Below are 16,928 nucleotides of genomic sequence, written 5' to 3' on the forward strand. Positions count from 1 at the left end.
ATCTCTAGAGTATCATATTAACCCCGTCTATAAAACTGTTACCTTGTTACACTTCAGAGTCCCTCTGCAGCTACCCCCTCAAAACCATGTGATGTCACAGATTTATCATACTTAAAATGAAGTCATCTTTATATTGGAAGAGCCAAATCGAAGCCACTTTCAAGAACATAGAGAAAGTTATTACGAAGAAAAGGTAGTATTCAACCATGTACGATTTAAACATGATCAAGCGACATTTTGTCGACCAATTTGCTAAAGACGATAGCGAAAGAATCAAGGTAGCAAAGAAGGGCACCGACTAAATGTTCCTATGTCATCAAAGTTCATATTCCTTAATATTAAGAATTTCCTCGCTCCAGAGATATATCGTGCAAGTTCCTAGAGCGAAAACCGAAAAATCTCGTGACTTTGTTTTCATTGGTTGATTGTAATTCGCGATTTAATATGAGGTCGATTTGAAATTTCAGGATTTGCTGTGACATTTGTTTGTGCCGAAGCTTTTCTTTTTAGGTTTGCACACGAGTACAGTATTGCTTTACCTGCAAAAACAGTAAACTTAAGAAATCTTTTTATTTTATTTATTCTAACTGGGTAATATTTCAGTTCTTTTGATGAAGAAAAAAATCTGGATAAAAATATTTATCTTCAAGGATTTTCCAAACACCTATTTAAAGCAATGTCGCACAAAAGTCGGTGAAGTGTTTTGTTACATCGATAGCATCATCTGTTTCTTTTATCGCAGCTTCCTTACGCCACTACGAAAGGTTGCTACAATAGCTTCGTAACATCATTACTTCAGCCGTAACATCATCATTTCTGTCGTAACGTCATCACTTGAGCCGTAACATAATCACTTCAGTCGTAACATCAGTACTTCAGTCGTAACGTCATTACTTGGGTCGTAACTTCATGATGACAACTTTGGTAACATAAGATCGTTTGTTTTCATTCTTTCATATGCGTTTAAAAAATCCGACATTTTAATTGGTTGTAGCACCTCGCATGAGCTAAATTAAGAACTTGAAGAAATACATCCAAGGTTAAAAACAAGAATCAGGAAGGAAAATCCCCGGTTAAGAAGCGATCAGGCTGCGCTATAAAAATATTTTTCTTGAATTAAAACGTATAACTTGAATTTCAGAAGTCATCCCGACTATATGTCATGTTTACATGCTGTAGATAAATCTCACGAGTAAACATTTAGTCGGGACAACTCAAAATATTGTTTACCTACCTTTGTGAATCATCATTTTCTACAACTTGTCGTCTCAAACATTGTAATGCAGCTAATCGACACAATTCTTTTAAATCGCAACCGCTGTATCCTTCAGTGTGATTTGCAACTTGGGTTAGGTCTACATCATCAGCCATCTATAATGTTAAATATAGAATAAATCATACTAGGGAAAAACGCGAAAGCATATAACAATTAAGGTTATATAATTTCATTTTAATTTTTACTTAAAATGAGCACCCAAAGTTTAAACTTTATTCAATCAGAAAAACATACACATTTTAAATTTACATAACGTCGTTTTTCGCGAAAGGTGCGTTTCCATACATGAATTTTTCCCCACCTCTCGGGTAAACTATCTGAGTTGATCACTAATATATGGCCGCACATAATGTAATGGGTTTGTCTGCGCTCCCAGTTCTGGGGACCGCGGATCGAATCCCACTCACTGCCAGGTAGTATGTTAGTGATGAACAAAGTAGTTTTTTTAAGGTGCGTTTTGTTGATGATCCAGAACAAGTTAGTGAAAACATTAAAACTTCTCCATGAAAATCAAAAAAACCCGTTTAATGTTAACACGGCTGCCACTCATTTTCAAAAAAATAAATTCCTGGACTTTTTGAGACGTAATCTCGCTTAACACCAAATATTTGAAATAATTGTGATTTAAATTGGTCGAATATCAGGAATAATGAACTGAACCTTTGCTATATATATCCACCCAAATTGAGAAAATAAATCATAATGTACATTTTTGAAAAATTGCTAAATTTTGATTTGATTTGACGATAATGGATTTAACACACATATATAGTGCTCAAACTTACTCATAAAGGCTCAAATATGCTCAAGTAAACTAAACATCAAATGCTAAGTACGCTGTATGACTTACATCTTCACCTTGAAGAATAATTTGAAGAATTTCCATCCTCTGTGTCACTTGCTAAAATAAAAATTATATTAAATTATATCAAAAAATTCTGCTATAGCTTGACCAGCACCAGATTTAATACTTTTATTTTAGGAGAAAACACTAAAAAACATATAAAATCTATTTTCTTTTTAGATTTGAAGGGTAACTATTTTGGGTTCAAATTCAAGTTATTCAAAATATTTCACCCTTTAACAGTACATTCGAGTTTCTAAATAATTTTATTGAGAAGTAATTATTTATTAAAATATAGACAAGATAAGTTATCCTGTCCCATTTGCGAGAGTTTATGCTTGAAAATACTTTTATATTCGTGAGAGTTTATTCGCTGCACACATTTTCTTTTATTTTAGAAAGTAGAATTCAATAATTTTGCGAACATTTGTGCTCGCAAATATCAAAGATTTCGCGAACATTTGTGCTGGTATATGTCAAAGATTTCGCGAACGTTTGTGCTCGTATATATGAAAGATTTCGCGAACGTTTGTGCTCGTATATATCAAAGATTTCGCGAACGCTTGTGCTCTTATATATGAAAGATTTCGCGAACGTTTTTGCTCGTATATATCAAAGATTTCGCGAACGCTTGTGCTCTTATATATGAAAGATTTCGCGAACGTTTGTGCTCGTATATATCAAAGATTTCGCGAACGTTTGTGCTGGTATATATCAAAGATTTCGCGAACATTTGTGCTCGTAAATATCAAAGATTTCGCGAACATTTGTGCTCTTATATCAAAGATTTCGCGAACATTTGTTCTCGCATATATCCAACAACCAAATCTGTACATTGTACATACACGTTGTGTATATAATCAGACTGGAAGAGTGAAAAAATATTACTTGTAACCTACAGATAGAAACTTACCGGAAGACCGATATGGAATCTACATGGTAATCTTCGCAATATTGCACGGTCGATATCCTGTGGCCTGTTTGTTGCTGCCATTATGATGACGTCTACAGATTCTTCAGATAATAATCCTAGAAATAGAAAAATTCTCAGACATTATCAAAATATAAATATAAAAATCTGAAGTTTTTATAAACTTCAAGAGAAAAATCTTTCAGAAACACTGGTGTATATTTTTCAAATCAAACCAGATGTGAAGTTTTAAAAATACTCTGCTTGTATAATATCAATAGTAGAGACAAATGAATTGCTTCAGAATGTCGAGACTGTGGAAAACAATTATACATTATATTAAAAGTTAAATAAAATAATTTTCAGAATCCTGCAAGTTCGTTAGCATTCACTGAAAAAAAAAATCCAGAAATTTCTAGATTGACAGGTTTATCATTCTCAAAAAAATTAAGCTGATCAAGAAAGTATACTAACCATCCCATAAACTCATAAACTGAGCTTTCATCATTGCTGTAGCCTCGTTATCATGTGATTCACGTGCTCGCAAAAATGAATCTGAAATTATGAGGAATTAAGACTAACTTTATTAACGCTGCTAAAGTCAATACTCTCACCTTCACGGAAACAAATCAGATACCTGTATATGCTTACTATGGAGAAAAAACAATTGTGAATACGGAAAAGAACAATTGTCAAGTCCTTACCTATTTCATCAATAAAAATAATACACGGTTGAATTTTTGAAGCCTAAAAGAAAATGCACAATAATCAGCTACAAAAAGGATCGATTTTAAACAACAAGGAAGAAAGAAATGAAGGAATTATTTTTTGCTATTCACATTAGAAATTAAAGAAATAAAAAACATTTTTCTTCTAACATTTAACAAGAGTTAAACATATAAAATATAAAAGACATAAAAAGTTTCTGAAAATCATAGGCCGAGGGACCAATGCACATATTAAGTAATATCAAATCTTGTGATTTGGTGTATAGGCTCTGTACCTTTTCGGTCTAAGACTTAAAAAAGGTCTTCGATAAATTTAATGATTAATAGCAATTTATTAAGCCATCAAAACCAAAAATTTAAATACGTAAAATAAATAATTTACACATTATAATTCTGAGTTGAAAAACTTGCCAATTTTTTTTGGGGGGGTAACAATAATACCAACGTTTCAATACTTTAGAGAAATAATCTCTTTCAGTTCATCTAGTAAATCCACAGTATTTCTTAAGTTGAAATGCTATAACCCTAACGCAACTGAAATAATAGAGTAAATACAGTATAACAAATATTGCCTGCAAAAAGATTTTTATGTACTACAGTACAACGTTCCATATTTTTGGTAAAATATGATCCATATATTCTACAACAACAAAATTACCAATGAAAAAACTGCGCTTGCTAACTTTTGTGATTCGCCATACCATTTGTCTGTGAGTGAAGAAACTTCCAAATTGATGAATCGACAACCTAGATATAAATAGCTGATTGCAACACACTGTCATGGCAACACACTGTCATGGCAACATACTTTCATGGCAACACACTTTCATGGCAACACACTGTCATGGCAACACACTTTCATGGCAACACACTGTCATGGCAACACACTTTCATGGCAACACACTGTCATGGCAACACACTTTCATGGCAACACACTTTCATGGCAACACACTGTCATGGCAACACACTTTCATGGCAACACACTGTCATGGCAACACACTTTCATGGAACACACTTTATTCCACCTTCTCCCTTTTGAACACCCACCTGCTTGTTTGGCAGTTGCTTTGGCGATCATTGTTTTTCCACAACCTGGAGGTCCATACAGCAACACACCTTAAAAAGAAAGAAAATAAACAAAAATTCTACTTTTTTTTTTTTTTGACAGGATATAAGTTATATCATTATTCAACAGACAAACCTTTAGGCGCTGATAGCAATGTGGAACTAGAGAATAAAGCTCTTCTCTGAAAGGGAAGGATCACAGATTCCTGAAAATAAAATAGACTGAGGTATAAAAAATTGTTTTCAAAATTCCTTGGTGGCTTTACAGTTTGCAAAAACAATGCAGAATTGGGATACAGATCGAAATCCTGTCTCCTAGTGCTTCCTGACTTTTCGAAGAAAGCTAGTCGGTGGAATTCTGACTTTTTTATGACTGACAGCACACATCACAGAATGTTATGAATCATACCATGAAATGTTATTTTTTTTACTCCAAGAAATAACACTACCTCCATTTTTCTTAGACAGTTAGGCAATTAAGTATGGGACATTCGTAGCAAATTTCAACACATTTCAAGTTGGCCCACATCCAAAATAATTAAGGGCAATTAGTATAGGCCATTTAGTGGCGATTGTCGAACATATTTTTAAAATTAATACTTAGCATGGAAGATCATATTTGAATTCCTCACAAGCTCATAAATAGGTCTGAAAAATAAAACTTTGTACACATGATTGCAGCAGATCTTAAATCACATTTAGAAAACATTTTCTTGTGTCTTGTACCTTACACTAGTATGTTTAAATTTTACAGTGCATACAATGCAAAATTGTGTTGTTGCGCTAAAATCACACAGTTGGGGATTTATTAATTCAGATAATTATGGCTGTTCACAGGTCATTCAGGGTACTCAAATGGAGAATATTTATGTTTTCTAACTAAAAATGTTCTGATGATAGTAAATAAATAAATACCCTGAGAAAGTAGTTCTTGAATTGGATTAACAGTTATAAAAAGATTTATAATATATTATTTGTCTATACCTTTATTTCACATATAACAGATTCCAGTCCACCAATATTGTTCCAAGATATTGGAAGATTTAATGGATCGACCAACAAAGCTGCTATTGATACTTCGTATTCAGACAACTAAATATATCGCACAAAAACATCTTGTATAATAATATGCTACAGTCATATCTGTCACAACCATAAGATGAATAAAGATTAATAAGGTAGTAAAAATAGTAAATAAAGCCATTGCATAGCAGTTATAATTTCAAGTCCACAAAAACTTAAACAAGCAGGGCGGTGACAAGTATCTTTGAACCCCAATTTTTCTGTAACTAGTCATTTTCTTGATCACAATTTCAAGCTCTATTTATTTAGTCACATTGCACAAGGTTTGACATGTGATAGCTGTCATTTTATGCAGTTCAGAAATAGTCTGTAATCATAGACATGGAATACCTCATTCAACAAAAAAACTAAGCTGAAATAGGGATGTTATTATTGTAAAATAATAGGGTACTAGTTTTATAGACCAAGAAAGTTTCTACTAACAATTGCAATAAAAAATTTTAAAAGGTCCTATTGATAGTAATAAAATAATCTTTTGTTTTGCTACACATGCTTTGTATTAATCGTTTTTACACAATTAAGTGTTATATAATTTAAGGGTTGTATAATTTAAGGGGTGTATAATTTAAGGATTGTATAATTTAAGGGCTGTATAATTTAAGGGATTCCTTTTTCACACAGATAGTCAAAATAATTCAAAAATTTAAAAGGTATATCACACTGCAAAATTTCTTGACCCTACCCTAACCTGGCATTAGTTTTAGGGAAACAAATTATATACCATCAGGATATGTCTGGCTCTAAACATGACTGACTACATAGCTTCACAAGTCAGAAAGTTTACATAAAACTAGAAACTTACTTCTGTTAAGTTATTGATACCAAGACTTTTGGTAATTTTTTCAGCCTAAAAAAGTATTATACAGTTCATATAAGCCTTCAAGTAAAATACAGTTACCAGTTACACATATTAAAGTATTTTTTCCAAACTGAAATTCTATTGTTTTCCTGCGATCTCCATTCTACTGACTGTAGATCGAATCACACTTGCCAGGCAGTATGCTAGTGACGTACCCTACTTTAACTTGATAGTTATTTACTTTGACAAAAATTGGTTTGGAAATTACAAACTCAATAGTGTTTTAAAAAGCATTTTACAAAATTATGCTTCAACACAAGAATTGAGTTTTCTAGTTGTTTTCATACTTTTTTGCTTGCAATAAATATATAATGCTACTGTCATAATATTTTTAATTTGCATGTGTTTGTTTTTAGTCTTGAGTTAACCAAGATAAAAAAAACAAAAACATAACGCATGGACACTTTGGGATTTTTTGTCGTATTTTTGTGGAAATTGAGTTGACACATGGGTGATGTTCATATTTTCTTTGTTTTATAAGATTCTTATCTCCAAATTTTAAATGGGGGACCCCTGAAAATTAATATAATCAATTTTCTCTAATTTTCTCCAGGAAATGTTTCCGAAGTGGCTTTTAAGGTATTATTGCATTCCGATATACTCTTTTATTATATTCAGCACAGAAACTTGGCTATATACCTTATATACCTTGAACAGAAACTATATACCTTATGATTAATACCTGAGTGAAGATATAATGAATTTTAGGGTCTATTTTTTTGTTCATGGAAGTTAATTTGAATACTCCTAATGACTCCAATTTCTATTTCAAATTCTATTCAAATCCAAGTGAGCTTTCCAGTGTTTTGCTAGGTTTTTTGTGTCATGGGCAGTTGAAGTGTTTGGATTCGAAGCTTGTGCATAAAAGAAGTAGTGGTTAGGTATAAAGTTTATTTCTGATTCGTTAGCACATCCCTAACCCTAACCCTAAAGAGACCATTGGTAGCTACACACGAACTTCGCAGACACCATCTTAATTATAAATGGAATTTGATTTTAGAATAATTTATGGTAACAAATAATTAATGTTTTTTCCATGACAAACTGGTACCGAGAGCAGGCACATGGTTTATTCATGATGAAACCATATTCAATGAAGTACAAACACATTGCATATTTAGCACTGAATTATTTTACTTCAAATTAAATGTGCAGCAGTAATGGTGTTTAAGACAATGTATTTATAAGAAAAATGTGTTGCAATAATAAAATCTGTCTTTCAACATTTTTGACACTCTTTGTCGATTTGTCTTGGTACCGTCTCCATTTAACCATCTAATTATTATCTCTTTCGATGGAGGAATCAATGCTGCAATATTTAAAACGGGTGACACTGTGCTGTGTGCTTCTAAAGCAGAATGTGTCATCCAATCTTTTAGCACAGCATCAAATGTGTAAATAAGTTGTAACTTCAACTCCTTTACATTTCTCTCGAAAGACGCTATCTTTCGCTTTCTTTTATCTATCTTATTCTTACTGTAGAAACTTCAGAAAGCCTTGAGTTGCTGATTGGCATCTGTCAATTCATTTTTGGGAGAAGACAATAACAAGTGTTCCTTTGAATTACACTTTATTTTTCTTGTGAGGAAATTTGTTTGAAGACTTAAAATTGTGCAACCAGAGTTTTCATCTTTCAACATTTTAAAGCTTAAATTGAATTAAAAAAGAGTTTTTTTTAGCTGATTTTTTTATGTTATAAGATTGAGCTTAAAACACAAAGATTTTTTTGCTACCATTTAACAGTAGCAAAAAAACTTAATAACGCAGTAAAGGCCAATATTTTCAGGAAATAACAAAGAAAATAGTTTGTATAGATAACACATTAAATAAAAAGTCTATCTGTTTGAACAGTTACTGCTACCTTAATTTTCACTATTCAGAGTTTAAAATCAAAATAATGATCTTTTAGTACTAAGATTGTTCACTGAATGTCAACCTGTACTGGCTAACAAAGTGATTTAATTTGGACTAAATAAATACCTAGTACTACAGAATCATCTATAAAAACTTAAAATACAAAGAATCAGCTCCGTTTACTGAAAAATAACAACTTAATATTGTGGTTCAAATGACGAATATGATGCTAGTGTTGATAATGACCATGATGAAACATTAGAGATTTTGCAAGTAAAGTGTGCCTTAATAAGATTTCATTCTGCGACAAAAGCACCAATTGAAAGGGACTGTTTGATAGATATTGTTAAATTCAGTGTACACTCATCCAACCCCCTAGAAAACTAAAAAAGGAAACGAAACCCTGAATTATGTCAGAAAATATAAACAATTGTGTTGCTAAATGGCTAACATGGAAACTAGCCTGTTTTTTGGCAGATTCTTTCTGTTTACTTGTAGGATCCAATATCTTTGCCAGCCATTTGATGCCATAAAATGAAATAACAGTAAACAAAAATAATTCCACACCAATTGCTGCAATTTGTCCACTAGATGGTTTATTTGTCATTTTTAAACTAAACATGAAATGTCAAATAATGCATTAAAAAACAGTATAAATACATAAAAAAATAGATAATTATAAAGCCAATATGCAGACAGAAGTGTAAACGATGCTATAAAAATAGGCAGGAAAAGGACAAAAAAACGATAAAATATCTCAAATTAACCTTGAGTATATGTCCAATTTCTCAAGAAGTCTACAAAACACTGTTAAGTTCGCTGCAATAATAATGTGAAAAATGATTTTATTTGGCAAGAAAAATTTGTGAGCTAGCTTTAAAAAGGTAAAGCACTGTGCATTTCATTCCAATGTAAAAATAAAAACGCACTGCTTTAAATCATTTTCTGAGTAAAAACCATGATTTGAAAAAATATGTTTGTAATTATACCATTCACAACAATAACATACTATGGTAAATTAATAATAATAATTTACAATGGGAAAACATTTTTATAACCTGGTTTTCATACAATGAAAAGGACTAGGAATGATTGCAAATTTAATAAGCATATCTCAAACCTTATATCAAAGGCAAACAGGATAACTGGATGGATATTACGAACATTCGAGAGCAGAGAAAAAAAAACCGTGATGTTGACTCTTTGGAAATCATTAGTTATTCCCCACCTTGACTATTGTTCCCAGTTATGGTCTCCACTAATGAAAGATAGATAGATAGATGTGCATATTTTACATGGCTAGCCTCACAAATATCGAGGGATATACCCTGTCTATTATTTCCAGGAGGGGCCATGGCGTAGATGGAGAGTCCTAGAGTATTTAATGCTCATTTTGAGCTACGCAGACCCAATTAGAGGCCGCGCTCTACTAGACAACTCCCGGCAACATCCAACGGCCCACACAGTGTGCCATCTTCCCAATTTCCCTCACATGGCTTGGGTTAACCCGGGGCTATGGTAACATTCACTCGACCATGTTGAATCGCCGTCAAGAGGAATCGAACCCCGGTCTCCCGCACAGAGTACGAGAGCTATAACCACTAATCTACGGCGCCACAAAGGACAAACACAAGACATAGAAATAGTGCAAGGAAAGGACAAATACAAGACATAGAAATAGTGCAAAGAACCTTTACTAGAAAAATCCTTGGAACTCAAGGTTTTTCGTACTGGGACGTACTAAAAAGATTGAATCTGTATTCTCCGGAGAGAAGAAGAGAACGGTATGCCATAATTTACATCTGGAAATTGATTGAAAAAATAGTACCAAACTTTGGTCAGGAAACTGGGAAAGGAGGCATCACATGGTACACGAATGATCGTTTGGGTTGAAAATGTGTTGATCCTGTAATGAAGAAAGGGCCATTTTATAAGATTCGTTGTGCTAGCTTGGCTGCTCAAGGAGTACGAGTTTAATGGTCTACCAAAAGCAATACGCAACCAATCTGATTGCAGCATAGACTGTTTCAAGTCGAAGTTGGATTGCTTTCTTGCTACTGTTCCTGATGGCTACTGATACCAAATTATGTTCAGTTTCGAAAAGCCAACACGAACAGCATCATTGACATGATGAGCATTGGACTCGCCGAGTTGGATGCGTGAAGATCTCACAAAATCTACTTCAAAGTAAGTATAATGTGTAATAAAGCCACAAACAGTTCTCATTTGAAAGAGACAAGGCCTGTGAGTCAGTGCAATTTTCCTAAGTTTCATACATCATACATCCGTTATCCTGACTTAACCAGGAGACTCAACATAGACAAATAACGACTTCCTACCATCTCGATTTCCTGTTAACTGTCCCGATACAGGGAGTATATACATTTTTGTATGCATTTATTTTTTATTATTGAATCATGCAAGAATGAAATTATTCAAAATTTGATGATTTGAAATCTGTGATCATCGATGTTATACTCTCAAAACTCTATATGAAAAGCTATATTTTGTAGCCAGGCAGTTTTAAAAATGGCGAATAAACAAGGCACAGCAAGTGGGAGAGGTATATACAATATAAATATATCCCTAAATATCTGTGAGGTTAGCCATGTAAAATATGCACACCTATCTATAGATGAATTCCATTGTGTACAATTTCAACTGCTAGGTAAAGCAAAGTAATTATTGGTCCATTTCGTCACACAAAGGCATTTCTAGGACTTTTAAATGAAATCAAATAGACTTTTTTAATTGTTTACATTTTCTGTTACCTCGTGTAGAGAGGTCCTCTCCAGCCCATTTCTTTCCATTCTAAAATTTTTTAGGTTTTAAACTATTATCCAGTGTAGATGGATAACTTGTGATTGACATATATTCATATAAACTTGTAATACCTTTATGCGAAGAAACAGACTGAAAAGGAACTCACTTTACCTATAGTGCCCGTATCTTTTTGCCCACCAAGCACACCCACCAAGCACTTGTTAAGGCCAGAAAGGCTTACTGTAAAAAATATAAACATTAAAAAATTTGAATGTTTTTGTTATCATTTTACCACACAAGAAAAATTGAAGGGGCCAGTAAAAAAATCTTTTCTTTGTGTAGTAGGGAATTGATTATTACATGTTTTAATCTGTCTGTAAAACTATGAGTACTCGTCCCGTTTTATGGCCAACAACGCCCTGACTATGTTCTGTCCAAATTGCGAAAACGGCATGTTTATAAACAGAACGGCCGGATTATGTAACGCATGGCCAGATTATGTTTTTTCCCCAGTCATGCCGCGGTGACCGGATTATGAAAGCTGATATAATGGCTGGCCAGGCAGGCTGTGATTGGCATTTTCTTCGAACTTTTGGCATGGCAAAAGAGAAAAGTCTTGACGTAATTTTTCACTGCAAAATAATATACTTTGAAGTAACTAAATTTATGAAACTAGATTTTGTGGATGGGTGAGCTCGTTTTTATTTTTCACGGGAATTAAATTCTGGGGATAACCTAAATTATTTGTTTTGGGGGAATTAAGTTTGGTGAAAAGTTATTAAACTTGCGTATCCCACAATTTAGTTTCCACGAAATTTGATTCTATTTGAGAACAACAGCAACTTTGCCACCAGGGCTAATTGCTTGTCAACAATAATGACGAATGATATAAAAGACGGTCAGCCCTGAGTATGTTCGTTCTATAAGTGAGAAATAACGTAACAACATAATCAGGACCTGCCCTGATTATGTTGTTATGATTATGTATTTTCGGCCTTGTTTATAAACGGGGCAAGCTGCTGTATATAATCCGGCCACAGTTTATAATCCAGGCAGAACAACTATACTACAAGAACTCCACAGCTTTTAATAAAAAACCCTGTTTATAATTTAGAAGTATAGCTACAAGTGTATTACGAGAAAGCGTACACTGTTTTTCAGAAGTGCGCAGTGTAATCTCAGGGGTATCGTAAGCTAGCTACCTGTGAATCAAATAACTATCGCACCCTAAACAAACATTTTGAGCAAATGTGGTCCCTTCAGCAGAAACCATGCCATACACTGCCGCCGCTCGCGATTACTTTGATTTTCCTTGAGCGATTAAGGCAACAGTCATATTACTGAATTACAGATATATGAAAAGGATTCTATTAAATCGTGTCAACAGCCCTGCACAGAAGCAATTACTGCGACAGCATTTAATAATTATATCATACCTGTTTAATTTCCTGAGAAAATATATGTAAGTGCAGTGAGTGAGATGACATTAAAACTAGGTTATTATGATTGAGGGTATACCGGGCCTTACTCATGATTTCGTGTAAGGATACACTAAATTTCCCATGTCTATGAAAACATCGGTGCCGTGCACGTTACGATCCTTTTTTGTCTGAGACAGATTTGTGAGCACTGCAGTCTGGTGAGTCTTGAGCTCCATCTCCAATTATCTATAAATCTTGATGAATATCGCCTAGTTTGTTCATTGAAATCGTTAACTTTATCTGTATGGTTTCCTGGATTTACTTTATTTTAGCTTAATAATGGCTCCACGAAAGGGAAAAGTACAAAAAGAAGAACAAGTCATTTCTCTGGGACCCCAGGTAAGATAACATTAGTGAAATATCAGAGAAGTTGTCTTCTGTGTTTGAATTTTTACTAGTTGTTTTGCGTCCCTTAAGTAAAATGCTAGCTTAATTCTTTCAGGTAAAAATATAAAAATTTGAAACATGAATTGTGAAAGGAAAACTCTTCACTTTGCTTAACCAGGTGACTAAGGGTGACTCCTGTCTAATCACCTGGTCAGCAAATAAGAGTATGAATAAATAAGTATTTGTATGCTGTGGTCTATTGCTAGCTAACACCAAATTTTGATGCACTGAAAAGTAAGTATAGTTTCAATGTATACCCCCTCTGTATTTAGGAAAAGTTTTTAATAAGGCTGAGAATAAGAATCCATCACAGTTTCTTGTCTGAGATATATACTGAAGCAGATGCAGGAAAATTTAATTTATTATGTTGCCACTCAGGTTTGTGTGATTAGATTAGGGTGCGACTCGCAGGAAAACAGCGCAAAGCTGTAAGGGGCCGTTGACAAACAGTTTTCGTCTCTGTTAACGGCAAATTGGCCGCTAGAGTTGGACCCCCCAGACCCTTAACGGCAAGCCCATTTCCCCTACGATAGCTTTTGTCTCAGTTAACGGAAAATTTGCCATTAAATAGAATTTTGCCCCCCCCCCTCCGCGCTTTACGGAACAATCTTTGTGGAGACGAACATGAGATACATTTTTTTAACAACAAATTCTAGATTATGGCAGATTTTTACTGTGGAAACATTTTCTAATTTGTGGAACTTTTTTCATTTTCCCTAAAAGAAACAAAAAAGGTGAGAAAGCGAAATTTGTCTCCATTTTTATATTTTTAAAGGACGATGCATTACCACCTCCCCTCCCACCCCCCCTAACGGCAATTTTGCCGTTGACGGAGACAGAAACTTTTTTCGGTCAAGTGCAGTGTTAAAATTTAACCCAAAAGTTGACAATAAACATAATTGAGCACTGAAAGCGCTGTTTTGCATTTCGGGAATAATTAGCCAAATTCTTAAGTTGTAGGGAGTGGATGCGTTTTTGCTTTACTCTGAGAAAATAGTATATGGTAAGACATAGCTGATTCATTAATCAGCATTTTTAACGTAAACGTGGTATTTATCATAAAACAACATTTGCACAACTACATCACTTTTTTGAAAAAAACCACATCAGCTAGTTAGCATACTTACTTTTCTGGCCTGTGCTCAAAAGAAGCATGTGCTGAAACATATCTTACCCACAATTTTTGATACAGCATGTTACAAAGTAGTTTGAAAATGGTATTACAGCTGTGTATCCTAATTTGAGAGAAAAATTTGTCTGCGTTAGGTCCAGTTAAAATACATTTGTTAAGGTAAAAAGTGTTCTTGATTTCATATTTGTGGGAGACAAAAGTATGGTTGTTTCTTTATGCAACTTGTGACTCCTGACATTACAAAAATTTCCTCCATAAATTGAAATTAGATCTGACTACTCTACCACTTCACGTTCATTTTAATAATTTTTGAACTTGAAAAATTTTAGGTTGCTGATGGAGAGAATGTTTTTGGTGTGGCTCACATTTTCGCTTCTTTTAACGACACCTTTGTTCATGTGACTGATTTGTCTGGAAAGTATGTTTTTAGTATTATCAGGGTTGCTACCAAATTAGGGAATTTAGAATTCCATCAGGAAAGGGTATTTAAGGGAAAAAAGTAGGAAACCTTTAAACCTGTGATTTACATTAAATGAGATTGTTAACCAAAAATCTGACCTTGTAAATTTTTTGATTGCCAAACTTAACATTTTTATTTCTTCAGGGAAACTATAGCTCGAGTCACCGGAGGCATGAAAGTAAAAGCTGATCGAGATGAGTCATCACCATATGCTGCTATGTTGGCTGCACAAGATGTTGCTGTTAGATGCAAAGAAATTGGAATCACTGCTCTGCATGTCAAATTAAGGGCTACTGGTGGTAACCGAACCAAAACTCCTGGACCAGGTGCACAGTCAGCTTTACGTGCCCTTGCTCGATCTGGTATGAAGATCGGACGAATTGGTAAGAATATTGTTAGTTTTCATTTACACATTGAATGTATTCTATTATTAGCAGTAGTAATATTATTTGCATTTTTCTTGTAGAGGATGTGACACCTATTCCATCAGATTGTACCAGAAGAAAGGGTGGTCGTCGTGGAAGACGTTTGTAAACAATTTACAAAATATAAATTACTATGTAAACTTTGTAATTCTTTAAACCATTCTCATTTCAAATTGAATTTGCATTCATGCCACTGTATTTCCTTGAAAAAAAAATTGGCTTTTTTATTGTCCAGATTTTCTGACCTTTTCTCAAAGGCTTATTGCAGAGAGATTTTTTAAAAATAGTTACTACAAAAAAAAATTATATGCAGTACAAAAAACAGATGAATGACAGTACTGCAATATTTTATGCGGTAAACAAACACTAGGCACTCTGGGGAGCAAATTATGCGTGAGTTTTAACTCTGCGAAAGTGGGATTTCTGCGAAGCAAGATGTATTAGTACCATGCACAACCTCGTTTGTTTTAATGTTTAATGAAATCAAAGGCCAAATAGAAGTAGGGCTACAGTTGTTTTAAAAATGCATGCTAAATGTCGGGAAATTTCTGTCCTAATGTCAGGCATTCTAAAGTTTCCGTGTAATGCATAACTTTTATTTTAATTTGTATTTCGATGTCTATTTTTATCTTAAGCTTGTATTTGTTTCATTCTTCTTTCTTTTTTACTTCATATGTATCGCATTTTTTTGATGAAAAATTAGGGGAGGCAAGTCGAAGTCGACTTTTGAGTGGATAGACATCATTACGCTGCACATATTTAGTGTTTTAGGAGGGACTGACAAAATCCGTTAACGTAACGTCGTAAATTTTCAAAGTAAGCAGTTTGATTCGTTGTGCGCCCCCCAGATCTCTAAGGTTAGGTTGACGCTGTGAGCGATAATACGAACTTGTCCAGAGTTTTTGCTGAACGAAATGTCAATGATTAAACAGAAACGAATAGCAATCAATGCAAGTCAAAACAAAGTGTAAAAAACAATCAAAGAAGTCGAAAAATAGTCCTTATGACCGTTCTGTTCAACATATTTTCCTGTTGCTAGGTCGTAGAACTTTAGATCGTAGTACGGCGGGTACGCATTTATATTGAACATCTACTAGTGGCTGTCGACGATGACGTCAATTCTGGAGTCAAATTTAAGACTTGTTGTTCCTTGGTCTGGGGGACTGTGGAAGGAAGTAAAACAGGTGGACAGGCTAGTGAGTTTGGCATTTGAACAGGATTGTATTGAGTAGAACGTGTTCAGGTTTCTGCTGACACAATGCCTCAGAATGCACAATGCCAGGCGTCGTAGAGTAACAGAGGGACAACGGAAGAGTGGCTGATGGCTTTGAAAAAGATGGTTGATCTGCAGCTATTGGTGGTACGGTATCGATGATGGTAGGTAGCCGAATACAAATCATGTGACTTGTATTTGCAGAAGAACTGTCGGTTACGGAGAGTTAGTCTCCCGGAACCCACCACTTTCACAAGATCATCGTGTCCTTTATCTTCCATGACGATTTCACTACGATCCCACCCACATCCCCTTTTTTTTTCTTTTTGATTGCGATTCAAACACTTTGTATGGTTACCGGCCTTGTTCTAAATTAACACCTTGTCACCGTGCTGCAAGGGTCCAAGAGACTGGATATGGTCACCGAATTATGCTAACGACTTTATAT

General features: G+C 34.2%; 2 protein-coding genes across 3 annotated transcripts; one reads left to right on the forward strand and one right to left on the reverse strand.

Moving 5' to 3' along the window:
• Nucleotides 1–626: 626 nt before the first annotated feature.
• On the reverse strand, nucleotides 627–12,926 carry LOC130628830 (outer mitochondrial transmembrane helix translocase-like). 2 transcript variants are annotated; one of them, XM_057441850.1, is made up of 13 exons: nucleotides 12,819–12,926; nucleotides 9,071–9,233; nucleotides 6,709–6,753; nucleotides 5,808–5,915; nucleotides 4,960–5,029; nucleotides 4,806–4,874; nucleotides 4,417–4,505; nucleotides 3,735–3,777; nucleotides 3,505–3,585; nucleotides 3,034–3,149; nucleotides 2,127–2,177; nucleotides 1,235–1,371; nucleotides 627–1,007 (listed from the first exon to the last, which is right to left on the reverse strand). In XM_057441850.1, exons 2-13 carry the CDS (start codon nucleotides 9,224–9,226, stop codon nucleotides 908–910), a joined length of 1,065 nt encoding a protein of 354 aa, XP_057297833.1. In that variant the 5' UTR covers nucleotides 9,227–9,233; nucleotides 12,819–12,926; the 3' UTR covers nucleotides 627–907. The 2 variants fall into 2 exon arrangements, with proteins under 2 accessions (XP_057297833.1, XP_057297834.1); XM_057441851.1 differs by having other exon boundaries at nucleotides 9,083–9,233; nucleotides 12,819–12,925.
• Nucleotides 12,927–15,407, forward strand: LOC130628831 (40S ribosomal protein S14). The gene is made up of 5 exons (XM_057441852.1): nucleotides 12,927–13,021; nucleotides 13,136–13,202; nucleotides 14,712–14,800; nucleotides 14,987–15,225; nucleotides 15,309–15,407. Exons 2-5 carry the CDS (start codon nucleotides 13,143–13,145, stop codon nucleotides 15,374–15,376), a joined length of 456 nt encoding a protein of 151 aa, XP_057297835.1. The 5' UTR covers nucleotides 12,927–13,021; nucleotides 13,136–13,142; the 3' UTR covers nucleotides 15,377–15,407.
• The last annotated feature ends 1,521 nt before the right edge of the window (nucleotides 15,408–16,928 follow it).

Source organism: Hydractinia symbiolongicarpus, chromosome 15, assembly GCF_029227915.1.
Source record: "Hydractinia symbiolongicarpus strain clone_291-10 chromosome 15, HSymV2.1, whole genome shotgun sequence".
Taxonomy (NCBI): domain Eukaryota; kingdom Metazoa; phylum Cnidaria; class Hydrozoa; order Anthoathecata; family Hydractiniidae; genus Hydractinia; species Hydractinia symbiolongicarpus.

Bases quoted from the DNA above. Each gene is read 5' to 3' on its own strand.
- LOC130628830 (XM_057441850.1), bottom strand. From the start codon at position 9,226: ATGACAAATAAACCATCTAGTGGACAAATTGCAGCAATTGGTGTGGAA. The intron at 6,754-9,070 runs GTTAGCCATTTA...ATACTTTTTTAG, and splicing joins AAAAACAGGCTAGTTTCCAT to GCTGAAAAAATTACCAAAAG. The intron at 4,875-4,959 runs GTTTGTCTGTTG...TTTCTTTTTAAG, and splicing joins ATTGCTATCAGCGCCTAAAG to GTGTGTTGCTGTATGGACCT.
- LOC130628831 (XM_057441852.1), top strand. From the start codon at position 13,143: ATGGCTCCACGAAAGGGAAAAGTACAAAAAGAAGAACAAGTCATTTCT. The intron at 13,203-14,711 runs GTAAGATAACAT...GAAAAATTTTAG, and splicing joins TCATTTCTCTGGGACCCCAG to GTTGCTGATGGAGAGAATGT. The intron at 15,226-15,308 runs GTAAGAATATTG...TTTTTCTTGTAG, and splicing joins TATGAAGATCGGACGAATTG to AGGATGTGACACCTATTCCA.